The sequence below is a fragment of the Molothrus aeneus genome, chromosome 14 (genome assembly GCF_037042795.1).
Source record: "Molothrus aeneus isolate 106 chromosome 14, BPBGC_Maene_1.0, whole genome shotgun sequence".
Lineage (NCBI taxonomy): Eukaryota > Metazoa > Chordata > Aves > Passeriformes > Icteridae > Molothrus > Molothrus aeneus.
The window spans coordinates 19,551,166-19,576,834 of record NC_089659.1 but is presented as its reverse complement, the minus strand read 5'-3'; the positions used below and the strand labels follow the sequence as shown (position 1 = coordinate 19,576,834).

The 25,669-nt window shown below is 54.9% G+C and overlaps 1 protein-coding gene and 2 long non-coding RNA genes across 4 annotated transcripts in view; 2 read left to right on the top strand and 1 right to left on the bottom strand.

The window, feature by feature from the left end:
* Positions 1 to 1,224: 1,224 nt before the first annotated feature.
* LOC136562665 (uncharacterized) lies at positions 1,225 to 10,193 on the bottom strand. 2 transcript variants are annotated; one of them, XR_010784542.1, is made up of 4 exons: positions 10,037 to 10,193; positions 2,790 to 3,220; positions 1,907 to 2,658; positions 1,225 to 1,455 (listed from the first exon to the last, which is right to left on the bottom strand). It is a non-coding gene; the product is annotated as an uncharacterized lncRNA (long non-coding RNA). The 2 variants fall into 2 exon arrangements; XR_010784541.1 differs by having other exon boundaries at positions 1,225 to 2,658.
* A 1,830-nt stretch (positions 10,194 to 12,023) lies between these two features.
* ZIC3 (Zic family member 3) lies at positions 12,024 to 15,377 on the top strand. The gene is made up of 3 exons (XM_066559328.1): positions 12,024 to 13,059; positions 13,705 to 13,868; positions 14,328 to 15,377. The coding sequence occupies exons 1-3, from the start codon at positions 12,024 to 12,026 to the stop codon at positions 14,508 to 14,510; spliced, it is 1,383 nt and encodes a 460-aa protein (XP_066415425.1). The 3' UTR covers positions 14,511 to 15,377.
* A 1,244-nt stretch (positions 15,378 to 16,621) lies between these two features.
* Positions 16,622 to 25,669, top strand: part of LOC136562475 (uncharacterized) — a 96,875-nt gene continuing 87,827 nt past the window's right edge. The window contains exon 1 of the long non-coding RNA XR_010784524.1: positions 16,622 to 16,697. This is a non-coding gene — a long non-coding RNA (uncharacterized lncRNA). The remainder of the gene's footprint in view (positions 16,698 to 25,669) is intronic.

The following is a 25,669-nucleotide window of genomic DNA, read 5'->3' as shown; positions in this document are numbered from 1 at the left end:
GGTGAGAGCAGCCAGATCAGGCCCATGCTGCTCCTGCCCTGGCACTTCACACCTGCACAGCACCTGAGCGCTGCCTCAGCTGCCAGCAGGTGAGGGGCACCATGGCTTGAGGAAATTAAACCTGGGCGTGGAACTGATGGGATGAGCTTTGCAGGGGATGGTTGTGTATGGTAGGAAAGTGCAGCATTTTCTGAATGCTGCTGCTTGGAACAGCAAAGGGACAGCTGCTCTTCCAGCATGACTCCAGTCCACTGGTTTTGCTGCACTCGCATCACCAGGCTTTCTCTGAAGTATTTGACACAGAGATTTTTATTCAGAAGTATTTAAGCTTTGCTTTTGGGCTGTCCTGTGTCCCTCCTGGTGAAAGTTTTCCTGCTGGAGCAGCTGGCTGTGCTGCATGGGGAGCTTTGGGTAACCTGCAGATAACTCGTGCAGGGGCTGATGCTGCTCCAAGATGGAGAGCGCGCACTCCTGGCAGCAGCTGGGCTGGAAAGCTGTGAGCTGCTTCTCTTCCCAAACCTGGAGCTAGGGGAAAGGTGGAAAACTGTTCACCTGGAAAAATGAGCTAAAGACCTCACTGCCCAAATCCTACCTTTTAGAGGAATCAATACTTCTGCTGCTGTTGGGAAGTGAAACGCTGCACTGCAGCAGCAGAGTGTGATGTGCTGTGTCCCTGTCCAGGGTGAGCATCCTGCCCTTTGCATGGCTGGGGGACACCGAGGGGGACACCCAGGGAGACACCCAGGGGGACACCCAGGGAGACACCCAGGGGGACACCCAGGGGGACACCGAGGGGGACATTGAGGGAGACACCCAGGGAGACACCCAGGGGGACACCCAGGGGGACACCCAGAGGGACACTGAGGGGAACACCCAGGGGGACACCGAGGGGGACACCCAGGGGGACACCCAGGGAGACACCCAGGGGGACACCCAGGGGGACATTGAGGGAGACACCCAGAGGGACACTGAGGGGAACACCCAGGGAGACACCCAGGGGGACACCCAGGGAGACACCGAGGGGGACACCGAGGGAGACACCCAGGGGGACACCGAGGGGGACACCCAGGGGGACACCCAGGGGGACAAACAGGGAGACACCCAGGGGGACACCCAGGGAGACACCCCCCCAGTGCACTCTGTCTCCCACTTGGCCGCCTCTCACCTTGCGTGCTGCAGGAAGGGCGTCACAGCAGTAGCAAAGGACACTTGCACAGTGCCCTCCTGGCAATGTGGGGGGAAGCTGTTAAAATGGTTGTTTCTAAGATTTTCTAGTTCTGACTACGAGCTGGATTCTATTTTTCCCCCTGAATTTGAGGAGGTTGATTTTAGTGTTGTGTTTACTGCTTGGATCTTTGGACTGAAGGTTATCTTGTGTTATTTCTTGCCACATCTTGGGTTACTTTTGCATGCTTATTTTTACCTTTGGGGTTTAGGTGTTCTTTTGGTGGTTGCCTTAAAAAAAAAAAAAAAACATTTGCTAAATTAATTATTTAGAGAAGAAAAGCCAGGTAAAGCCAAGTAAGTGTATCTCTGTCCTGTGAAGGTTCAGGAAATGCAAAGCTATGGAGGGGGGAGGGATCGAGCATTTTGAAACAGCAATATTTGAAAACTGTTTTAAAGTGAATCTTTTCAGTATTGGAGACCAATAACAACTTCTTTGGCAGGCTTGTGCAGGTGATGCTAAAGCTTTCCTGGCACCTGCCTCTGTACCTGTTCTGCTGTGATTCCATCAGGTGCTTTTGCTGCAGGGTCCCTTCTCCTTCTGCCAACAAAGCTATGGTAGGGCTGCGCCCCTGGGCAAGCAAACACCCCTGTCCTGTCTGTGCTGAGCCCCCGGGAGTGGCAGCAATGGCAATATTTCTGATTCTCGGCATGTGACAACAGGGTCTGTGCTGGGACTTACGCTGGTGCTCAGCCCGGGGAGCTGCCCCTCAGCCCCAGCCCGCCGAGTGCCGCACCAGTGCTCTGCTCTTCACTTCCAGAGCCCTTGGCGTCCTAAATGGGCGAGACACGTGCCGGTCCAGGGCGCCTCCTGTCCCCAGAAACTGCCCTCCAGCTGGGAAATCTCTGCCCCTGCAGCCCCCTCCTCTCAGCGCGTTCCTACCCACACCCCCAGAGAGCCCCGGCTCCAATTCTGCCCTCTGGCAGCTGGATGAAGGGGCACAAAGTCCCCTTGGGCAGAGACCCGGGGAGAGAGGAACAGTGTGAGTCCCCCAGAAATGCAACGGCAGCTCTGGCACACGTGTGGGGCTCGGCGTGGTCCCATCTCATGGACCTGAGGGCTGCTCAAAGCATCGGTTTTGGGGAGGGTCAAAGAGACAAATTTTGGGGGGAAGGCGGAAATGCAGGACAAAAGGGAGACCTTTCCTCTGCCTGATGGGGAGGAAATTAAAAAAGAAAAATGCTAATTAGGGGGGAACACGACACAGACGGGTGAGGCTGGAAGCCACAGACCCCTTTGCGGGATGAGGAAGGGCTGTGGCATTGCCGGCAGCGTTCCCCGCTCGCCCCCACTTCCAGCAAGCGCCGTTCCGGGGTCCTGGGATGGTGACTCTGGGGTTGTGGGGATCTCCGGCCCTGCTGCGGGCGAGCGGGATGGGCGCAGGGGCTTCCCACGGATGCGGAGCAACAACGCGGATGCCCGACAGCTTCTTCCTGCGGGGCAAATGGGAGGGCATGGGGTGGCTCCCGGCATCGAAGTGGCAGGTATTGAAAGAATATAAAATATATATTATATATATTTAGTTTTTTTCCCCTGCACCAGTAAGCCACAGGTCCATTTGTACCTGTAATTGTCTTTTCAGGGTGGGTGTGACGCAGCAGCCGCTACTGCCTCAGAGTTAAACGAGAAATAAAAGAGGAATAAATGCCCGCATCTGCCCCGTTTTGAAGGCAAATGACAAAATAATTTCGTGTCTCCCGGTACAGCCAAACCAGTGCAATGACCACGGGAGACCCCAAAGTCTGGGGAGAAGGTGCAGTCCTTTCCCGCAAACGAGCGGTGCGAAATCTTGGGAGATAAAATGATGGAGGCAGGTGGGGGATCTCTGTAAATACGTTGAGCATCGGCAGTCTTTATGCTCAGGTCGCCTTGGAAGGCGGAGGGGCGTCGGGGATGGCCGTCCCTCCCGACTCCCCTTTCTGTGGTCTCTGACATGGTCACATCAAAGGACCCGCCGGGGCGATCTGTGCACAACCGAGTCCCTGAAATTTGAGCCTGGAAAGAGATACAAAACCAGATGATATTGATATGTTACTGAACAGAGAAATATTGGATGTGTCTGTACGTGCGCGATGCCAGAGGTTTGCACAGTTTGTCTGGAAACGCCCGGAACTGGAGGCGGGTTTTAATAAAAACCATTTGCCACTTGTCTTCAATTAGGGTCTAGAAATTCAGCAAAAAGAAGAAATGTCTATTTTTTCCCTCACTTGCTGTTGGGATCAAGAGGTAAAAGCGGCGCCCCTGCAACGGTTTCGGGGCTGCGCGTTTCAGGAGAGAGGAAATCCAGGCGGTATTGTCGCGATCCGGTCGGTGCGGCTCCTGTCCCGACACACAGCTCGCCGCGCTCTGCCGTTCCCCTGCCCGCAGCAGGACCCGCGCAGCCCCCGCGGGGGCTCAGGAGCGGCGGGACGGGGACGGCGGCTCCGGGGGCCCGGGGACCGCACCGGGGCTCTCCTCAGCTGGGCGTGGAAAGGTCGAGTTGCAAGGTGGGGCGTCCTTATTATTTCACAGAGCTCTGGGGAGAGCCCCGAGCCGCGGCTGGGCGGCCACGAACCATCCTGGCACCCCTTTCCGGGCAGGTGATGGGCACCTCGGCAAGCCAACCCCCACCGCCACCCCCGCACCCAATATTCCCTGCATTTCGTGTCCATGACAAATAGAGGCAACGTGAGACAGGAAGAAGGGAGGAGGGAGAGAAAGACACGCACACAATAGCCAGGCAAATTGTTAATAACTCCGGCGTTTGGGGAAGCCGGTACTGTAACTGCGCTCTCATCAGTCACCGCTCCTGAAGTGATAGTAAAAATGCATCTAAACATGCTGCGGTGTGATATATAAAAGCACAGCGGGATGAGCTGCTTTCCAAAAAGGGACTTGGTGATTGGTTATGCCTTGGCATGATTGACAAGAGCTTAGTTTGGTAAAGAGAAGACACGCAAGCTTTCACAGCGGGATTTCTTTTCTAAAATATATCACACTAGCCTTTGAAAAGCGCCGCACACTATAAGGGAAATAAGGTTGCTTTATAGTGCGCTGACATTTCTTTAAAACACAACTAAGATCAAAAAAAGAAATAAAATGTGTTCCAAACACAATGTTTTAATTAGTTTATTCTGTGCATTTGCTTTTATCTGGTGTATATATCACGGATCCCCACCCTTTAATTAAAACAACTGGCTGCCTATACAACAACATAGACAAATGCTTAACTTTCTCCTTTGTAGCTACAAGCAAACTCAATTTACTACGGCTCTCAGAAGAGTTTTTAAAATAAACGTGGACTCCTTGAAAGCTATTGGGGAACGGGCGAAGGTAGCGGGAAATGGCTGTTTCCAGGCTTTGAAAACTTGAGAGGATGTGCAGTGTCGCGGGCAGCCCTGCCCGCAGCGCTCGCCCGCCGGCCCCGCCGAGAGAATTGAAACGCAGCGAGGGCACAGAGCTGCCTTCATCTGGGCTGCGATGGGGCTTTCCGTTTGCTTGGTTGCGTTTTGGATTTATCTTGGTTTCTCTCTCTTGATCTCTTTCTTTCTTTCTTTTTCTTTTTTTTTTTTTTTTAATTTTAATTTTAATTTTGGTGCAGTCCTCATCGAAGCCCAGATTGCCGCAAGCCCTCCCTCCCGCCAGCACTGCCCGCTCCGGGCTTGGTCACTTGAGGCACCTTTTCCACCGCCGTCTGCCCCGCCTCTTCCCGACAAGGTTCTCGTTACGGAACTGATTCTCCGGGTAGGGGAATAAAAGTCCTTTAAAAGGCTTCGACTCCTTCATCCCGTGGCAAGCACGTCGTTTACAGGCGGGTTAACCGTCCCGCGGGGGCCGTCGCTGTGCCCAGCGCCCGGGGTGCGCTCCCGCGTCCCGCAGAGCGGGGCCTGGGGAAATTCCATACCGAAAATACAGAAGGGAGGGAGTCAGACCCGAGGGCACGTCTGTGTGGGGATATCGGCTGCAGGAATAGAGCCGGCTGTCCCCGAAGCCCCGCGGGCACCGGCAGGGGCTGAACCACCCTGGTGCCAACCCGGAGCCGCGCACAGGGGGACACTGGGGCAGAAGCCCTCGCCCCACCCGCACCGCTGCGATTCACCCGCCTTGGCCCCAAAGCTTCCAGCGGGCTTTGCCGGGCAAAGCGGCTCCTATTGCAGGGTTATTTAACCCAGGGAAGCGTGCGAGGGCTGAGCCCGGTTCCACCGGGCGCCACGGCCGCCCAGCCCCGCTGACCCACGGCGCCCGGGGCGGCCGGAGCCCGTCGGGGCTGCGGAGCGCTGCCCTCGTTGGCCAAACGAGTGGGGCAGGGGCGAAAGGAGGAGCGGGTCAGACCCACAGCTGTGCGGGGGCACCGCCTGTCCCAGGGAGGAAAAGAACACAAGAGAAAAAGGGATGAGCAGATCACCCAAGGGGACCGTCGGGGATGCGTCCCGGGCCGGAGAGCGAAGGGGAGCTTGGTTCTTTCCCCGACACCTTGGGGAAACCCCCCGGCCTTCGGGGGAGAGTCTCTGGGCGATGCGGCCGGAGAGAGGACGGCGAAAGACGAGCTGTGGAAAATTGTCGTTTTAATTGCTTAAAATACTTTAAATCGTTCAACACCTTGTTCCAACACATCATCGGGGCTGGCGAAATCCTGTCCCCGTCTTAATGGAATGCCGGCTGCGGTAGACGCCCACGGTGCCCGCTGCCGGTGTGCCCGCCGGTGCACGGGGCCGCGCTTGAGGGCGTGAGCCGAGCCCCGGTCTCGGGCCCACCTGAGCCCCCCTCAGATCCCACCTGAGCCCGGAACGGCTCCGCTCCGGGGCCACACGGAGGGCGAGTCCCGCTGCCCGCCCTGCAGCTCCGGGCCGCGGCTGTGCCCAGTGCTGGGAGAGAAGAGCTGGGAGCCAGAGGAAACCCCACGTTCTCCCCTGGGACTCCCGGCAAGGAGAGCAGAGCGCTGGAGCCCCGGCACCCCCGGGCTGTCCCCGCAGCCGCCTCAGGGACCCGCAGCAGCCTGAGGAGGGTGCCCAGGATGGGCTGGAATCTGCTTCCCCGGAGCTCGGCAGCTGCCTGGGGGTGACCCTCGGCAGCTAGAGACCGCTGTTTAGAGCCCCTGGGGGTGCCGGTTCAAACGGGGCGGCCTGCCCCGGGAAGCGGGTTTGGCGCCGGTGTTTGCACCTGCTGTGAGGCCCCGGGGAGAGGCGGGAGCGGGGCTGGTGCCGGGACAGAGCCCCGTGCGTGCCTGCCCCGCATCCTCCGTGTGCGGGCAGGGCCGCTCCGCAGCGCCGCCCCGCGCCCGGCCCCGCCGCGGCCGCTCCGCTCACGGGGCCGGCCGGCTGAACAACCGGGGCGAGGGCTCCTCCCGGGACAGCCCCTCCTTATTCTTCCTCCCGCTTTATCCCCTTCGGCTCCTCGGAGAATCTCTGCATGTCAAACCCCAACTCTGCACGACCAGGGTCCCCCGTCGGGGCCTCTCCGTCCCACCGGTGCTCGCCATTGGGAAGGGAGGGTCTGCCCGGCCTCGCCCGGCTCCCGGAGAAAGGCCCAGGGCAGGAGGGGGCCGCGTATTCCGGGTGCGGGCTCGGAAACAGCCGGGGCGAAAAGGCAGCGGCCTCGGCACGCCGGGGAAGGGGCGGCTCTGCCCCGGCAGCTGGTGCCGGCCCGGCGACTCCCGAGGCCGGGATGCTTCCCCGGAGCCCTGGGCTTGCGGTTGCCCCTCAGGACTCAGTCACGCAGAAAGGCTGCCTAAAGTCTGTGTCCCCCGCAACAGCGGGACAATAGAGCCACCCTTCGGGTCACAGGTCACCTCCTCGCTGATTGAGATATTCGCTGCTTCCCCCCAGCCTCTCCGCTCCTCGGAGGCGTGGGGGGGTTCTCAAGGGGGCGGCCGGAGGGTGCGGATGCTCTCGGCCGGGCCGGGGCGCCGAGGCCCCGGCTTCCCCCGCTGCCCGCTCGCGGGTCTGCGCTGTTCCTCCCACCGATGGTTTAGCGAGCGGCAGGGGGTGGGGGAGATGAGGAGTGGGTGCTTTCCCCTTCCAGAGGGTGGCCTTTCCTGGGGTGACTCCGGTGCGTGGGCACCCCAAGGTGCAGGGAGCCGCCTCAGCTCCCCGCAGGGCTGCGACACCCGTTGTTCCCTACTCCTAGGTTTGCCTCGGCCCCATTTGGGCGACAGGACACAATTTATTATGCAGCATTTGTACCGGTCCTTGTAGTTTTCCCACTCGCTTCCGAGCCCGATGCATATTTCCCGCGCAGCTGAACGGTTATCTTCATTTCAGGGGGAAACTTCTCCCATCACCACAACACGAGCAACAAACCCTGGTACCCGGGCGAGGTTGCCAGCGTCGGTGCCGGCCCGGCTCCCCGGGGTGCAGGATGGAGCCCGCTGGCACCTACGTTTCCTCGCCACTCCAGTCTTTCTGCCTGCCTTCGTCTGGCCTTTGATATTCCTCGCCCCCTCCCCTTGCCGAAGTTCAGACCTGTTTACTCCAGCCCGGATCTCTGAAGTTCAAATGTACATGTGCTTCCCTCTCCGCTGAGTGACAGCTACAATGGAAATGTCTCGTTCGCTCCTGGTTTGCATATAATTACACCGGAGATGCAATATGTTTATGGCAGGAGAAAAACTACTTGTCTTTACGCTTGTTAAGGATATTCATTTAACCGCGATACAGCGCGGTTTAAAAGCTCTTTAGGGTGGATGGAATATTCCCCTCGCCGCCGGCTCTCAGCTCAGCGCGAGGGGACTTTTGTTGCTGTTTTCCCGAGTTTGTTCTGCCTTTTCCTCGCATCCTCGGTGCAAGGGACGAGGGAAATCCACGGACCCACAGACCTGCCACTCCCGGGGCCGTTGCTGAACTTCACCTGCCCCAGCCCCGCTGCAAAATCGGCCGTAATGAGTGGGCACCCCCTGGGGACCGCGTTTTGCTCCTGCGCTGGAGGGCCTGGAGCTCGCGCTCTTCTCCCTGGCAAGGCTCTCGGGACCGTGCCAGCGCTCAGCCCCAGGGTCCCCGGGCCTGGCAAGCCTGCCGGGGGGCACCGAGGGACCCGCACGCTTTCCAGGGGATTTTACATTGTTGTAGCTCTTAAGTTCCAAAACCACTCAAAACCAAACCAAACCAAACCAAAACAAAAAGGTGGGAGAACTGCACAGTATTTGTTCTTGACTTAAAGCAGGGGGTCTTCCTCTGCCTTATCCTCGCGTTGGGAGCACGGAGGGAAAAGGGAGCCTGGAGACTACTTTTCCGGTTGCTGTTGTTTTCACGTTCGCAATTGAGATAGATTTTAAATAAAAGAGATGAGAGGTACCCCGACTTCTGGAAAATTAATCGAGTTTAGCCAGAAATACCGCTGAATAAAAATGGAAATTACTGAATTGATAAAATAAAGTACAAAATATATTTTATATATTTATATATATGCACACATATATTCCGAGAGCTCACCAAGGGAAAAACAATCACAGGCTATACGGACAATGATAAAAAAAAAAAAAAACCAAAACAAAAAAAACCAAACAACCAAAAATCCCCACCTCGTTTTACACAATTTTTGCTCCCCGAATTGGCAAATTCCAATCAGGAAGCGATGGGCTGTAAATAGTGCTAGAACGCCAGTGCGGATGCTGCCGGGTGAACACACCCAGGCAAAGTTGGCAGAGTAGAAGTGGGAAACGTATAAAAAGAGATTTATAGGTTAATTGATGTAGCCCGATCCGCAAGTACACAGCTGCTAGGCAGGCTGTGGCCACCAAACCGTCCCGAAACGGGGAGTTCTCGTCCAAAGCTACGATCGCTTCGTTTTTCTTCCCGATCCCAAGCCCTAGGGATGTTTTTCTCGAAGCCCCGTGTTCGCGCCGATGCCGACGCGGCGAGATTTTTTTTAGGCGAAGAACAACTTAAGTGTAATTTTTTAAAAGCTTCTGCCGCCGTGGAGCCACACTCGCTCCTTCTCTCCGAGCCGGAGGTTTCCCAGCCCACACCCACGCCGCCGGTCGGGGCAGCCGCAGCCCCGCGTGGCGTGGGCACCCGGGCGGGCAGCGCCGCTCGGCCACCGCCACCGGCACCGGCACCGGCACCGGCCCGGCCCCGGCGCGTCCCCCCACTGGGGACACAATGCCACACGTGAGGCCTCTGCACAAGCAGGGGTCAGTCGCCCTCGGTCGCTCCAGGTCGGCGACTTCAGAGGCGCTGCCCTCCCCGACACTCAGCTGACGGGAATAATTGAATTTGCACCCCCTCCCCCGGCCTTTTTTTTTCCTTCCTTTCTTTCTTTCTTTGTATTTTTTTTTTTTTTAATTTTTATTGTGGGGTTGGTTGTTGTCGAGAAAGCCCTACATGCGCGGGAGGTAATGAATGACCCCGCCGCAGCCCTCCGGAGACAGGCAGGTAGAGCTCGGGGGAGCAGCAAGGGGGGTCGGGCCTCGCCCCTCGCCCCGGGGGCCGCAGGCCGCGCACCGGCTCTCCCCGGCTCTCCCCGGCTGTCCCCGCCTGTGCCGGGCCCTGCCCCGGCTCCCCGGCGCCCGGGCTCAGGCTGCGCTCCTGCCGGCCCCCTCGGCTCCCGCGGAACGGCCGCGGCTGCGGGGCAGAGCAAAAGGCGGCCCCGACCGCCCCCGGTGGGTGCCCCCAGGGCGGGTCCCCGGTGGGTGCCCCCAGGGCGGGTCCCCGGTGGGTGCCCCCAGGGCGGGTCCCCGGTGGGTGCCCCCAGGGCGGGTCCCGGTGGGTGCCCCCAGGGCGGGTCCCCGGTGGGTGCCCCCAGGGCGGGTCCCCGGTGGGTGCCCCCAGGGCGGGTCCCCGCGCTCCCGCCTCCTGCTCTGCTGCCATCGTGCACCAACGGCAGCGGCGGACTCACCTTCCAACTTTAGGACTGTTCTTGGCGGCTGTGGCCTGGGAAATTTGAGTGTTTGACGGGTACCGGTGCTATCTCTCGGGGACATTTTATATCGGTGGCTTTTTTGTCTCCCCTTTCTTTCTTCTTTTTTTTTTTTTTTCTCTGTCTTTTTTTTTTTTTTTTTAATTTTTCTTTTACTCGCTCCCTACAAACCTTAAAATAAAGAAGACGAAGCCTTTCCCGGGGCTGATTGGGGGAAGAATGTGAAAGGGCCGCGGTTATAAAGAGCTGCTTGAAGCGGGCTCTCAATGCGTCTCTGAACTTGATCAGATTTTACGTTTCCTGCAGAGAGCCGGCGGCGAGCCTGAGACCAGCCCAATAGCCAGACTTGGGGGCTCAGCAAACCTCAGGATATTACAATTACAGCCATCTTTCTTTCTGCCTTTTATTTCCACTCTTGCTCCCCATAGTTCTTTGCAAATGCTTTCCAGAACAGAAAATGAGTGGATTTATAGCGCTGTCTGCAACCGATAATTATTCCAAGGCAGAACGTTTCCCTTGCAAAATAAAATTTAAAAAATTAAAAAAAAATAAAGGGGGAAAAATAGAGAAAGAAAGAAGGAAAAAATAAGAGAGAGAAAGAAAGAAGGAAAAAATGAGAGAGAAAAAGAAAGAAAAGAAAAGAAAGAAAAGAAAGAAAAGAAAATACGAGAGTAGGAAAAACGAGGCAGGAGCCGCCGTGCCGGGCGCTGCCGGCCGCGCTCCGCGGGCCGGCAGGGGGTGGGGGACGGAGCGAGGGGGGAAAGGGGCTGGGCTCGGCCGGCGGGGTGAGCCCCGGCGCGGTCCCGCTGCGCACCGAGGCTGAGGGGCAGGAGCGGGCTCCGCTCGCACACTGCGGGCCGTTCTGCTCCCGCGTTTAATCAGTAAAGATAAAAATGGACAGAAAAATAAAACAAATATATAAAGTATATATGATTATATATAAATGTATGTATATATATATATATACATAAATAAACTCTAAAGAGCCTCGGCTTTAGCTTTTTTTTTTTAATTAAATTTTATTTTTGAATCAGCGCGGCGGCTTTGCAGCGGCTTTACGCCTCCCCGCCGCGCCGCCCGGGGCGAGCATCCCGCACGGCGTGGGGCGGCGCTGGCAGGGCACGGGCGGCGAGACACGGCGGGACGCGGCGGGACAGCGGCGGGACAGCGGCGGGACAGCGGCGGGACACGGCCGGACCCGGCGGGACAGCAGCGGGACACGGCCGGACACGGCCGGACACGGCCGGACAGCAGCGGGACGCGGCGGGAGAGCAGCGGGACACGGCCGGACACGGCGGGACAGCAGCGGGACGCGGCCGGACACGGCCGGACACGGCGGGACAGCAGCGGGACGCGGCCGGACGCGCGGGGCCGCCCCACTCGCGGGGCTCCCGCCGCCCCGGGCCCCCCCGGCCGGCCCCGCTCTACCTGCGGGGCGCGCGCGCCCAATCAGCGGCCGCGGCGGCGCGGGGCGCGTGCCAATCAAGCGCGGCGCCGCCAATGGGGCGGCGGGCGGCGGGTCAGGTGACCGGCGGCGCGCGGCTCCCCATTGGCGCGGCGCGGCCTGGGCCGGGGTTGGTTTATGTGCGAGGCGCGGACGGGCGCCCCGTCAGTGCCCCGACGGCGCCGAGCGGGAGCGCGGCCGCCCCGCGCCTCCTCGCCCTGCTGCGCCGCCCTGCCCGGCCCGGCGCGGGGGGCGGGTGGCTGTTTTGGGTTTTGTGGTTCTGTTTCTGGGATTTTTTTTTCGGTTTTTTTTTGGTTTGGTTTTTTGTTGTTGTTGTTTGTTTTGTTTTTGGTGCCGGCCGGGGGGTGCTCGCCTCGCTGCCCGCCCGCGGCCGGGACCGCGCCTGCCCGCAGCGGGGGGCGGAGCGGGGGTGCATTTTGGGGTGGTTTTGTACTTTTTTGGGGGCGGGCGGGAGGAGGAGGGGGGCGGGCAGGCTGCTGCCGCGCCGACGGCCCCGCGCCCATGACGATGCTGCTGGACGGAGGGCCGCAGTTCCCGGCGCTGGGGGTGGGCGGCTTTGCGGCGCCCCGCCACCACGAGATGCCGGGTCGCGACGCCGGCGGCGGCGGCATGGGGCTGGGCCCCTTCGGGGACTCTTCGCACGCCGCTGCCTTCAAGCTGAACGCGGCCCCGCACGACCTCGCCGCCGGGCAGAGCTCGGCATTCACGCCGCAGGCGCCGGGCTACGCCAGCGCCCTGGGCCACCACCACCATCACCACCACCACGCCGGCCAGGTGCCTTCCTACGGCGGGGCCGCCGCCTTCAACTCCACCCGCGACTTTCTGTTCCGCAACCGCGGCTCCGGCATCGCGGACGCCGCCTCCGGCACAGCGCAGCACGGGCTCTTCGGCGGCTCCCCCGGCGGCTTGCACGGCCCCGGCGGCATCCCGGACACCCCGGGCTACCTGCTCTTCCCTGGGCTGCATGAGCAGAGTCCGAGCCACACGTCCCCCAACGGGCATGTGGACAACGGGCAGATGCACCTGGGGCTGCGCGGGGACCTCTTCGGGCGGCCGGATCCCTACCGGGCCGTCTCCAGCCCCCGCACGGACCCTTACGCCGGAGCCCAGTTCCACAACTACAACCACATGAATATGAATATGGGCATGAACGTGGCGGCCCACCACCACCACCACCACGGCCCCGGCGCTTTCTTTCGGTACATGCGCCAGCCCATCAAGCAAGAATTGTCCTGCAAGTGGCTCGACGAGAGCCAGCTCAGCCGGCCCAAGAAGAGCTGCGACAGGACTTTCAGCACCATGCACGAGCTGGTGACCCATGTCACCATGGAGCACGTCGGGGGGCCGGAGCAGAACAACCACATCTGCTACTGGGACGAGTGTCCGCGGGAAGGCAAGTCCTTCAAGGCGAAATACAAACTGGTGAACCACATTCGGGTGCACACGGGGGAAAAGCCCTTCCCGTGCCCCTTCCCGGGCTGCGGCAAGATCTTTGCCCGCTCCGAGAACCTCAAGATTCACAAGCGGACGCACACAGGTAAGGCCCGTGTGCGTGTGTCCCCCCGCCGGGACGGGGGGCTCCGGGGGGCTGCGGGGACCGGCTGGGCCGGCGGCCGCCGGCTGCACGGCGCTGCCTCCGCTCTCGGCCTCCGCAGAGGAGGGAACCATAGAAATGCTAATGAAATCTCATTTTCGGTGACTTCCGCTCCTGTTTTATTTTTATTTTTAGGCCTGATTGGCGTCTCTTCTAATTAAATCGGCGATACTTTTGTCAAAGTATTTTTATTTGCATCCCCGACTTTCCTTCAGCCCTCCTGCATGGGTGGAGGGAAGAGAGGGGGAAGGCTGGAAGCAAACGTACTTTGGCTTGTATCCTCGAGTAGGTCTTGTAAAGCTGTCCAAGCCGCTGAATTTATCTCGGGTCTTCTTTCCCAAGCTCGCCCAGCCGCCTTCCCTGCTGGAGCCCAGCGTGGGCCTGGCGGGAGGTGAGTTAAAAATCATAAAGGCTGATCCAAATTTATCCGACACGTAACAAATCTTGCCGTCCATCTTCCCCTTCTTCATTTGTTGTGGTGCTTGTGCATCCATAAGGTGGGGCGAGCAGGGCAGCTGCTGTCCTGGGAGGAGGCGGGTGGGGATGGAGAGGGGAACGGCCCTCCTTCACCGTCTCTAAATTTCACAGGTGAGAAGCCTTTCAAGTGCGAGTTTGAGGGCTGCGACAGGCGCTTCGCCAACAGCAGTGACAGGAAGAAACACATGCACGTCCACACCTCGGACAAGCCCTACATCTGCAAGGTGTGCGACAAATCCTACACCCACCCCAGCTCACTTAGGAAACACATGAAGGTAAATCACCGCAGTGCTCCAGCCCTTTCCTCCCTGAGCAGCGGTGCTCAGTCGCTGGTGTGCTCAGGGCTCATTCCCCCAGAGCAGGGCAGAGCTGAGCTCCGTGTTCCCAGCGCGGCCCGAGCCGTCCCCGCTGTCTGGGCTCTGGCTGGAGCACAGCCCGGGGAAATGGCGTAGTTTCTTTCCGTGCCGCCCCCGGTGCAAGCGCTGCCCGGGGTGCGGAGCGGGGCTCGGTGCGGGCAGGCTGTGCCAGTGCAGGCTCGCCCGTAGCTGCGGCCCCTCGTGCGGGGATGCTGCACCGAGTCCGGGGCCACGGCCGGCGTTTGTCGCGGGGCACGGGCTGCCTGTCGGCCGGGCAGGGCCGAGCCGCTGCTCACAGGGCGCCTCCTGCACGGAGGAGCAGCCCAGCGGCGTGGCGGAGGCCCCGAGCTCGCTCCCATCTCTGCCTCTTGGTTTTAGGTGCACGAATCCCAGGGGTCGGACTCTTCCCCTGCGGCCAGTTCGGGGTACGAGTCCTCCACCCCCCCTGCGGTGGGCTCCGCCGGCAGTAAGGACTCCACTAAAACGCCGCCGGCCGCCCTGCAGAGTAACCCCGGCCATAACCCTGGACTGCCCCCCAATTTTAATGAGTGGTATGTGTGAAGGCAGCTGCTGCCCGGCCACAGACTGGACCAAATGCACAGGGAACGAGGAAAGAAAAAGGACAAACCAAGCCAACTGCAGCTCGCTCCCACGGAAATGGAGTTTCCACACCGACGACCGCATAGGGCTACACCTACTTAACTGCCAGGATGCGGAGGGGGGTCTTTTATTATTATATTATAATTATTACTATTTTTTTGCAAGCCCAGACGCTGGACTAGCCATGTCCTTTTCTCAGGATTAGATTTTTTTTTTTTTTTTTGTCATTTTTTTTCAGTCTCAGTCGTTTCTTTGATTTTCACCCCCCCCCACCTTGCCTGAGTCTCTGTTCCTCCAATTCCCCACTTACTTTATTTTTCTTATTTTTTTTTTCTTTCTTTCGGTGGGATGTTGACATGAGGATGAAAATTCTCCTTCGCCTTAGTGGTGATTGTTTAAACTTACAGTCTTAAACCGTGCCAAAGTCCTGTTATGTCTTGAACTTTCCTTTCTAGCTCTCCTGCTGCTTCTTTCTCTGCTCTTCTCTTTCTCCTTCTCTCTCCAAGCATTACACTTGTGAATGTATTCTCGTCTGATGGGGTCGGTCAGTATTTTTCAGGATGAGGATGTGGTGTTTATTCTGCCCAGATTGTGACGTTTAGTATAACAGTTGCCTTTTTGTAATAACTTTTTTTGTAAATACATACCCATGATGCCATATTTATCGTTCGTAATTTAATATTGATACAAAGTGCCGGGAACTGAACAATATTTATGGGGGAGAAAAAATTGTTTTCTAACAAAAAATACAAACAAACAAAAAAATTCCAACTCTGTACAGCTTTTGGTTATAACTGCTTTAGCATTAAAAGTTTATTGTTTTGGAAAGAGCCGTTTTTGACCTCCTCCGGGGCACGGGGCAGCCGCGGGTCCCGTGGCGGGCCCGGCCGGCGCTGCCGCCGGGGCCGGGCCGTTGTTTTCGAGCCGGCGATGCCGGTGGGAGCCCCCTCCTCGCCGCCGCTCTCCGCTGTCCCTTTGTCCCCGCCCTCCACCGCCCAGCGGCTTCGCTAGCGGGCCGAGGTCGGGGCACGGCGCCGGCGAGCTGGAGCAGCCACGGGGGCAGGGGGCCGCCTCGACGGGGCGGTCCCGACGGTGAGTAGCGGGTGAGTACCCAGTGAGTACCGAGCCGCGCGGGGCAGCGCGGGGTGCGGGGCCGGGCAGCCGTGCCGACATCGGGCTGCTTGCCGGGGGGTGCCCGGGAGGACCGAGCGGCGGGCGGGACTGCCTCCGTTATCGTCTGGTTTGTTTTGTTCTGTTTTTATTTCTGACTAGGATGCGGAAAAGCCTTCCCGTCTTCAGGAGAGGGATCGAGATCAAACATCTCCCCCGAGAAACTTCCCGGCGTCGCACAGGAGCCCCAAGCAAGCAGAGCGACGGTGGAAATCGCGGTGCACCGCGGGCCGGAGGGCGCCGGCTGTCCGGCGGGCCGGCCGGGGCTGAGCGGGAGCGCCGACGGCCAGCCCGGCCCGGCCGCTCGGCTCCGCATCCCCGTCCGGCAGTAGGGACTTGCCGCGGGCTGAGCCCAGCCCCGGGGGCAGGCAGGGACCCGCGCTACGGCCGCCGCACCTTCGCTGACCGGGGAGACCCCAGACCGGCCCGTCTTGAACTTGACGGGGGGCACAGTGGAAGGACGAGGGGTGGCCCAATCCCTCCTCTTGCCGCAGGGGCCGCTCGGGCGAGCAACCCGCGGAACCTTGCATGCTTTGAAATTTACATTGAGCAAATTTACCCTCTCCTTCCTGCAAAGGTAGAAAAAAAAAAAAAAAAGGAAGAAAGGTTTCTCGGGCAGAAAAGGACAGGAGAAAAGTGGATTGCAGCCTCTGCAGCTGCACAGCTAAAAAAAAAAAAAATGTCCCCGAGATCCCCACTGGCCCCTTAAAATAGTTCCCTTGGAGGTGTCCCGGCTAGACGTGGATGTCTGCTTCTCTTTTGCTGTGAAGTCTTTCTCTCGCTGCGCGCAGAGCCCGGCCCGTGGCTGGACGCGGAGCGCTGCCGGCCCGGGTCCGGCCCGGGGGGCGAGCGGGACCGCCCTGCACCGCGGCGGGCGAGGAGCAGCGGAGCCACCGGGGGCCGCCGGGTTTTCCTCGGACACCCACCTGGGTCGTGTCTGCGTTGCTCCGGACCGCGCCAGGCTCGGAAAAGGTGCCGGTAGGCTCGGTTTCGTTACTGCTTTGCTCGGAGCCGGGGAGGCGCGGGGCGCGCTGGGCTCCGCGGGAGGGCCTGGAGCGCCGTCCCACGGTGGGGCCGCTGCTGTGGCTGGGGTTGTCCTGCCTGGGGAGCCGTGGCCGGGAGGTTATAGCGTCTCGGACCCGGGAGTAGCGGCCTCACTGGAGGATCAGTGTAGGGGCCGTTTCTGGCCCCACAGTGCCTCTGGCTGGTCCCCGGGGCTTTGGGTCATGCTGGCAAAGCTGCGCTCCTGCCTGCCCCCGCAGGTGCTTCCTTCAACTGGCAGCACTGCCCCTGCCATTTTTATAGCCAGGACTTAAAAGCAGCATCCTGGCTCATTTGGCTTCCCTGGTGTCACAGCCGGTCCCCCACCAGACAGGGCCTCCCCATCCAGACAGGGCCTGCAGCCAGTTTGCAGAAGAGTGGAGCAAACTGTTGACTGCACCCCACTGAGGTCCCGCGTCCCCCTAGGCCGTTCTGCAGCCCTCCAGAAATGGGGCATGGATTGGGCAGGTGCAGCTCTGTGTGTGTGTGTGTGATACGACATGAAGCAATGGATTTGGGGTGGGTTTAGAGAGAGCAGGGGACCTGCTTGGCCCTGAAGCGCTTTCGCAGCGCAGGGTGCAGCGCTGTGAGGTGGGGCAGGGGCCGTGGCCGTGCCTCCCGAGCGTGAACCGTGTGCGGTGGGTGCTGGTGCCAGCGCCTCTGCCCCGGCACCGGCTGCTGCTGGCTCAGACCGCGGAGTGACGCCAGAGAAGGGCTGTCTCTCCCTGCAGCCTAGTCCTCGGCTTTCAGGGACAAGTAAAAAGGGTTTTTTTTTGTAAAAAGAGTTTAAAAGTTCCTGTTCCTTACCCTTGCTAGTTGCAGGGAGATACAGAGAGTTCTGGAATGGGAAATACCTTCTTTCCTGGATGTCTTAGGCTGGTTTTGTGAGTTAAGGAGAGACAGCTCATGATTTTCAAAGCCAGGGCCTGCAGTGGAGATCTGTGCTCGCAGTTTGGACAAAACCATTACAAAGCTGACCAGGGCCGGACAGTACTGACAGGACAGGTGCCCTGTCAGCTCAGCTTCTAGTGTGTCACGAAAATGGGACTTGTGTCACACCCCAGAAGAGTCCCAGGACTGTTCCCAAACAGGGGACATGTTCTGCTGGCCTCTCCCAGCTAGCAGCTCCCTTGAAGTTGCTGTGCTTGCTTGTATGAGCGGGATTAGGTGGATTTGTCCCCAGATGAACACAACTCGGGATGGTTTTCTTAAAGGAGTAATGTTGATTCATTTGCTATAAGGAATCTAAGCAGGGGCAGGCGATGAACTGGAGCCATTCCATCTCTACCATGCTTTATGAGCCATGAACATTTTGATTCCTTTGGTATCATTGTTTTTGCATATCTGTCTCTGTGTCTAGTGTAATCCTCTGAAAAAAATTTTTGTTTCCAAGCATTGTGCCTGCCATTAGCATGTAGTGGTTGCACACTGTGTGAAGGCAGAGTCCTGAAGGCATTTTGATCAGGTTGTGTTCAAGTGTCTCAGCCTTACAGCATCAGGAATTAAGTTTCTATTACAAATCTGTTTGCTGTAAAGCTCCGAAGTGGTGGATAGGGTGTAGTATTGTGTGTTTGCATTTTATTTTTTTAATATAATGTTCTCCGATTAAAAGCATCATATACTAACACTAGCTTTTTTAACTGAGCGTAACTTTGAGAATTGTTTGCTAAACCATCCTTGTTATTTATGCTTGTTACTGTGATCACCTCTAAGGAAAATATTTCTGCAGAGATGCACTCCTGGTTTGGAGAGGTGAAATTTCAGAGAAAGCCTGTATTCTTTGAGAAATCTAATTTTATAATGGAGCATGCAGAATGAAATAGCTTGTATTGTAGTGACTAATCTGTACATCCCCTGAACTAAGACATTTAGTTAACCTTTCTATGCTGTTTGTATGGGATAAAAATATAATCTGTCTTGCTAATGCCTGCTCACCTGAACATAACTGCAGGCAGTAAAAATGCTTTTGTAAGAGCTTGCAATGGTGAGTGAGAATGGCAAAGCAAGGACCTGCCCTGCAGACCTGATAGGAGATGGTTTAGGATGGCTTTACAGACATCTGTTCTGTTCTAGTCATGGAAAAACCCCCTGCAGAATCTGGAGGAGGCAGTTGTCAAAAGAGGCGCAGATATATTTTAATATTTAGATGGTAATTTTATTCTCAGTAGCGAAGGTTGTGTGCTGCTTAGGTTTTCTTTTAGCTGATACTTTGGTAATGTTTATCCATTTCAAATGTTTGTGTGAAAAGAAACTTTAATAAAAAGAGCTGGGAAAAAAAAGAGTTTAGCTGAATGATTTTGTTTTGGCAACTTGTTCAATAGTGGCAGCTTTGAAATTGTCAAGGCTCGACTTTGAAATGAGCGATACGTGGAGTTTCTTTTGAGGGAGATGCAGTCTGCATGTTGGGGATTCATTCCTGTGCGCGCTGGGCAAGGTGTCCTGGCCTGGGACAGGGAGGCTCAGAGAGGGGAAAGTCACTGGCCGAGCTGCCGGGCAGGGGCTGGGCAAGCTGCAGAGCCTGATGTGCGAGCATCGTGAAGGATACGTGCAGAATAGGGCTGGTTCCTTGCTGTATTGTTTTTCAGAGCACCGTATAATCCAGTCTAGGCCTGTGGGGTTCTGCAGGCACAAAATGGCTCCTGGCAGGGCTCTGGGCAGAGCCCCTGGGCCCCCGGCTCCCAGCAGCCTGTCCCGGTGTGCCCCAGGTGCTGTGGGAGGGCACCTCGGCGGGCTTGGCAGGGGGGAAGGTGCTGAGGGTGTCCTTCTGTGCAGGGACGTGCCCGGGCAGGTGCGGGATGGCAGCGCTGCACAGGGCCTCGGAGCAGAAAGGGCTCTGGGGCTTTATCCGCAGCCTGCTGGGCAGCCTGGCAGGGCCACAGCAGGGTAGGAAACAGCAGCATTTGGTTTCTTCTGGCCGTGGGCTTGCTGCATCTGTGTGCCACACAGAACAGCCACTTTGGGAAATCCAGCTCTGTCCGGAAGGGTTGAGAGGCAGGGCATTCACCTACAGTCTTTGCCTGACATAAAACTATTACTAATCTATACCTTCTTTAAATTCGTCTCAGCTTTGCTCAGACATTATTTCAGTGCAAAATCTGGTGTTGGTTATTTTTTAAAGTATTTTTGCCACTTTCTGTAATTTACATAGCATAATTCTTGTTCTGAGAAATACGTTGTTCTTTTTGTTTGCTTTTGTGCTTATTTTGATTTTGTCCTGTTTGTTTTTTTACCCGTGTAAGTAGAATGCTGTTGGATTTAGGGTTTCCACTACTTCAGCATATTCTTACTGAAAATAAAATTTTTTGTTTGCATTTATTAAATCCATGGACTTGAGTTTTTCAGGGATTATTGCTAAATTCAAGAAAAAATGTAACGCTTAGGTTGAGATTGGTGAAACTCAGTCTTAACTATCAGAAACATTTTAATTCGGAGTCAGATATTATCTTTGATTAAAAGAAAAAGCTTCATGCAGCAGGTGATGTGAGTAAAGTTTCTCTGAGTCATGCAGAGTGCAGAGTTTGCAAGGAGTCCTGGTCCAAGGACTCCTGGTGAGGAAGGCAGATGTTCCCCAGAATACTCATTTCCCTGCAATATTTTTTTATTTTTACTAGAAAGAAGATGCTGCAAGAACTTTCTGCGAATCATAAATATTTTAAAATCATATGCCAGGCGCACGTGAAATGGATTTGCTCAATTTTACAAGATTATAAAAGAAAAGAAAATGCACCATTTTTTTCCCTTTGTCTCTTATTTTTCAGAGCTTCACTGTGCAGAATTTATTTTGCTGCTGTTTCCCCACCCCACCCCCAGTGACAACTTCAAGGCCAAAGGGGCACTTAACTTTCTTTAAAAAATACGTTTTAAGTCTTTTAAAGTGAGCTCGAGTTTTTGGGTAAATTTCATGATTCTAGGGCTTGACTTACATTTTTTAAAATGAGGCTATTGCCAACATTGTAAAAATTGGCAAAACTGCCGTGGTAAAATATATATTTAATTTTTAATCTTGACCCACAGGAGTATTTTAAAATAATACAGCAAGTAGAATGTTTTACTTTAATGGCTTTGCAGCACTCATTTTATTTTCAAAATGAGATGCCAATGTGTCATTGCAATCTGCTACTTTTTTTCTGTTTCCTTTTTGTTCTTTGCTGATGCAGAAGAAGGCAGGCAAAGACCAAAGGAGTTGAAAATGTGCCTTGAAGACACTCCCCATACCTTCGGGAGGATGCTGAGCTGAGGTTAAAAAAAACCCCTTTCTGTTGCTGCTCACTTTATGTTGCTGAGGACTTGATTTCAGAGGAGTTCCCTTTAAAAATCTCTGTTCGGAAATATTTTTTTAAAAAAGAAGAAAAAAAAAAAATTAAGCATTAGCTCCTTTTTTAAACTATGAGATTACATGGGGCATTTTTAGAATTATGATTGGATAAAGAATTTCCTGGTCCTGCACGGAGAGCTGCTGTGGGGCTGAGCTCTGGCAGCCTTGTCTCACAGCCGTGGTCTCTCTGTATGTTTAACACGAATGGACCCTGTAAGCTATGTCATGATGTCTGCAGTCAGAGGACAGAGGAGAAGACCACAGAGGGCTCTTCTAAAAGTCCCAGTTTCAGACCACGTCTATTCGATCATCTTTATAAAAATTTATAACTCAAAACTCCAGAAATTTTTAACACAAACTTGAGCAATTGTAGTATTAAAGCAAAGTTCTTTGTTGTTATTTAATTTTCATCCGAGCTAGGAAAAAAAAAAATAGAACAATAGTTTATATCAGCACCTTAGTTGTATCACACTTATATTTCTAGATTTTGTAATTTTGCTGTAGAGTAAGAAATAGCTCCCTTCCAGATTGACAATAAATTGCACTGAAAAAATTAAACTGACATAAATGCCCCCTACAAAGTATAAAATTACATATGTATTAGTGAAACATTAATGCCCTGAAAATGTGTTTTCTTCTTTTTGTTGGTTTTCTGTTCTTCATCTTGGCCAGTCTTTTACAGAAAAGCTGGTTGTGAGTACAGCAACGGGACTAAATCACGCTCCGTGGAGAGGCTGACGCGAGGAAGGGGCATTGGAGAAATACTGCATTTCATAAACAACATCACTAGAGCATTAGGAGAGCAAACATGTGGTTTTATGAACATAGTTATAAATATTTAAACATGCAAAATGAAAATGTTACTAAATATCTGTTTTTCATTATCTTTCGATGAACATTTTCATTCTTGGAAGCGTTGCTGGCTGTCTGCACAGAGCGATCACCACCCCCTCCCCAGAATGAATGATGTGTAATGTGAAAACGTGTTAAAATGCACAGTTGTTTGTAATATCTTCTACCAAAGTGGAAGACATTCTACCAAATTTGGTATTCTACTGAATTGCAAAATATTCTTGCCCAACAAACAGGCAACCATCCTGATCTGTCAGCAGCTTGCTTGCTGGATGTTATGAAAAATCTGAGGATGGTTTAGAAAATATAAGATGTCACTCAACGAGCTTGGAGTCATGGTCTACCATCCTTTCTCCAGCAAAATTCCTACAGAAGTCAGCAAAAGATGGGGCTGCTGATTTCATCATTAGCAACGTATTATTTTGACGTGTCAACAAGCGTGGAACAGTTCTGTGTGTCTCGGTGGAAGGCTGCAGCAGGAAGTTTGGGGTGGGTGCTGGGCTGTGCCCCTTGGCAGGGCTCTCACTGCGCCCTTCAGTGGGTGAGGCCGGCAGCGGGCACGCCGGGGGTGCAGCTCGGCTTGCGTCCGGGGAGGCCTGCGAGCAAGCAGAGGCCTCGCTGTGCCTCCTGTGCGTGTACGGCCGGCGTCTGATTCCTCAGACTCAGCATAGGCAGCCGTCTCTTGGCTTCGCTTCTCCATCGCTGCCTCCCCACCGAGCTCTCCCTGTGCTGTGGATGTCATGAAATCAGGTGCCAAATGAGATATTCCTTTATGTACCAGAGAAACCATTTTATATTAGTCCCATACCTAATGTTGGCTGTGCTGAGTTTCTGGTGCAGGCACGGCCCCGGTGTGCTGGCGCATCCACACGCACGCGCACGCTGTTTACTATTCCTCCTGCAATTGCTCCCACCAATAAATCTGCACTTGCTGTAGCCAGGATGGAAATCTTTGAGACAAAGGACTTGAATGGGCAGTTTTTTATTGCTGTTATAGAGTAGAAGGCCCCAAGCTGGGGGCTACTGCATGCATGAATGCTGCCCCCCTTGGCTTGGTACTGTCTTCTGTGAGCTCTATACCAGTACCAGAGACTGTTAAGGGGAGAGGGCCCCAAGGCTGGTATTTCCCCATTTCAATTCCTGCTCCTCTGATTGCAGCAAATCCCAAAGAAATGATGGCTGAGAAGTAAACTTGGAGAAGAGTGTAGAAGGGCAGGCTGTTGGGTAGTGCAGGGGATGCGTGGGAGGGCAGCACAGAAACGTGGGAATGAGGAACGGAGGAACAAAAGAGATGCGGGTTGGCGAAGGAGGAATAGCGGAGTGAAAAGCGGCCAGGCTGGTGCAGCAGTGAGGAGCTGCTCCTTGTCCCTGTGTGTGAATACATCCAGCTGAGCCTTTTGCATTTGCAGGCTGTTCAGGCAGAGCCCCCACAAAAGTGTGTGAGTCTCTGGAGACGTGCACAGGGTTTGCCCTGTGGGAAGCAGCGTGTGGTGCTTGGGGTGAGAGATGTTGCGGGCTCCACGCTGCTGGCTCCCACGCCGCAGCCGTGCAGGGCTGCTGTGGGTGGGTGCAGCGCATGGGCACCCCCGGTGCCGTTCCTGTGCTGGGGCTCTGCTGTGGGGATGGGGCGAGTCCCTTGGCGAGCTGGGCGTGAGCTGCGAGGGGGAAAGAACACGCTGCCGTCCTGCCGGCAGCTTCGAGCCCACCAGGCTTGGGGGGAGAAGGGCCCTCAGGGAGCTGGTGTTGCCCTCCTGCTCCCCGTGGCTCCCGCTAGCCCCCATTCTTGCAGGCCACAAGCGGGTGCTGCCCTGGCGCAGGGACTGGGCTTGGCTTCTCAGCAGCAGGAGCGGTGGTGCTGTGCTCCATCCACTTGCGTCAATGCAGACCTTTCCACGGACTCCAGTCGGGGTTGGATCAAGCCTTGCATGATTGTGGCCCTTGTGCATTTCAAAACTGTATTAATCTATATCTGGATCCCAATGGGGGCACTCGGGATGAGCTGAGCTCAAACAATCCTTGGCAGGAGCACAGACCGGAGTTGGCAAGGATTTTTCTCCCATTATTGGTTACTCAGAGGAAGGAATTTACGCACCATTTTAATATACGACAACTTGAGGTCTGTCATCTTTAGCCTATTAGAAAAGCCTCATTTTTAACAAATCCCAGAGCGTTTACCAGGCATGGTGCTGCAGCTGGGTTGAGACTGCATGCTGGTCCTGGGCAGGGCATAGGACTGGGCTCTGTCTCTTTAGACACAGAGCCACTTCTGCTGTCGGGTCAGCCCTGGCGGTGCCAGCCCCAGCCCCCCGGGCTGCTCACCTCTCACTCCCGTTCGACCCTGCCAGCAGGGGAGCTGGGAATTTTGGGGCAGAAAAAAGCAGTCGCAGTGCAGCCAGTGCAGCATACCCTGCTGAAAGCTCTTCCCAACTGGTTAAATCTGCCTGCGTGTGCTCAGCAAGTTTAGCCAGGGTTGTTTACCAAGCTCAGAGGAGACTTGCCTATCTGCACTAAAATCTTCAAAGTATGCCCCAAAGACCCAGAGAGAGATGTTACACTCTTTCAGTCAGTTTGCTCTTTTCTCTAGTGAAAAATCCAGATGGGTGCTTGTCTTGAAAACTGGTTTGTATGAAGTCACGCTTTCTGCTTTATATTTCTGGATTTCTAAAGTAGAAAAATTCAACTTGTAAAGATTTTCCAAGATTATTTAGGCTTGTTGTATCAAGACCAAGAAATTAATCCATATAACCAGAAAATGGCTAGGAAGGATGGAAGAAATATGTTTGGGGTTTTATGTTGTTTGAATATTTTGGGGTTTTTTTGGGGGGGAAGGGGGTTGTTTTGTTTTGGGGGTTTTTTTGTTTGTTTATTCTGTGTTTGGGTTTTTTGTTTTGTTTTGTTTTTTGTTTTTGAGGAGGAAAGAATTTTAAAATAGTTTCTTTGTTTTACAAGCATTAGTTGTATTTTTATCAACCAGCAAAGCAGCCGAGTACTTAGCAAACCATTTCCTTCAAAAACATCCCCATACAGAGAGTGCTGAAATAATCAACCAAAAGCATTGGTGTCAGCCTTAGACAGACAACTGTGTATCTTGGTAATCTAATGCCATTTCAATATCTTGCTTTTAATACAGCTGAGAGAATGGTTTGATGGACAAGGCATTGATGCTCATGAGCCTGAGTTCAGTTGTTAGGGCTGTGTCAGAAATTATTTTTCACAGGCAAGTGTAGTTGGAGTGTCAGCTCCCTTTAAGTATATTAGGGCCTCTGAGGTTCAGTGCTAGCACACTGTTTTGTAGCCTTTGGTTTGCTTCTGTGGCATCAAAACCAGAAGGTCTTTGGGTAACTTCTGACCACTGACATATTAAATGAAGATAAGCATTTGAGCAACATCAGTGATTTCAATTGACTCATCAATTGCCATTGCATAGCAGTCCTCATGTTTCACTTTGGTAACAAGCTCATCTGCCACATCTGATGCCAGCAATTCAGTCCTTCAAACAAATGACATGTTTGATAAAGAAATCTTTTAAAATTCATTATGCACTTTGGCTTTTGTCTTTCCTTTTAATGCAGCATCTGTTGCAGCCAGGATACATTCCTTGATCGTTTCTGAGTCTACAATTATTTTTATGCTTGCCCAGTGTCCCGGTGATGTGAAACTGCCATGCTATGCTGCTGAGCCCTGAAACTCTACACAGACATTCAATTTAATCTCTTGGCACAGACTGCATTAAAGTAGTGTC

Bases quoted from the DNA above. Each gene is read 5' to 3' on its own strand.
- ZIC3 (XM_066559328.1), top strand. From the start codon at position 12,024: ATGACGATGCTGCTGGACGGAGGGCCGCAGTTCCCGGCGCTGGGGGTG. The intron at 13,060-13,704 runs GTAAGGCCCGTG...TAAATTTCACAG, and splicing joins TCACAAGCGGACGCACACAG to GTGAGAAGCCTTTCAAGTGC. The intron at 13,869-14,327 runs GTAAATCACCGC...TCTTGGTTTTAG, and splicing joins CACTTAGGAAACACATGAAG to GTGCACGAATCCCAGGGGTC.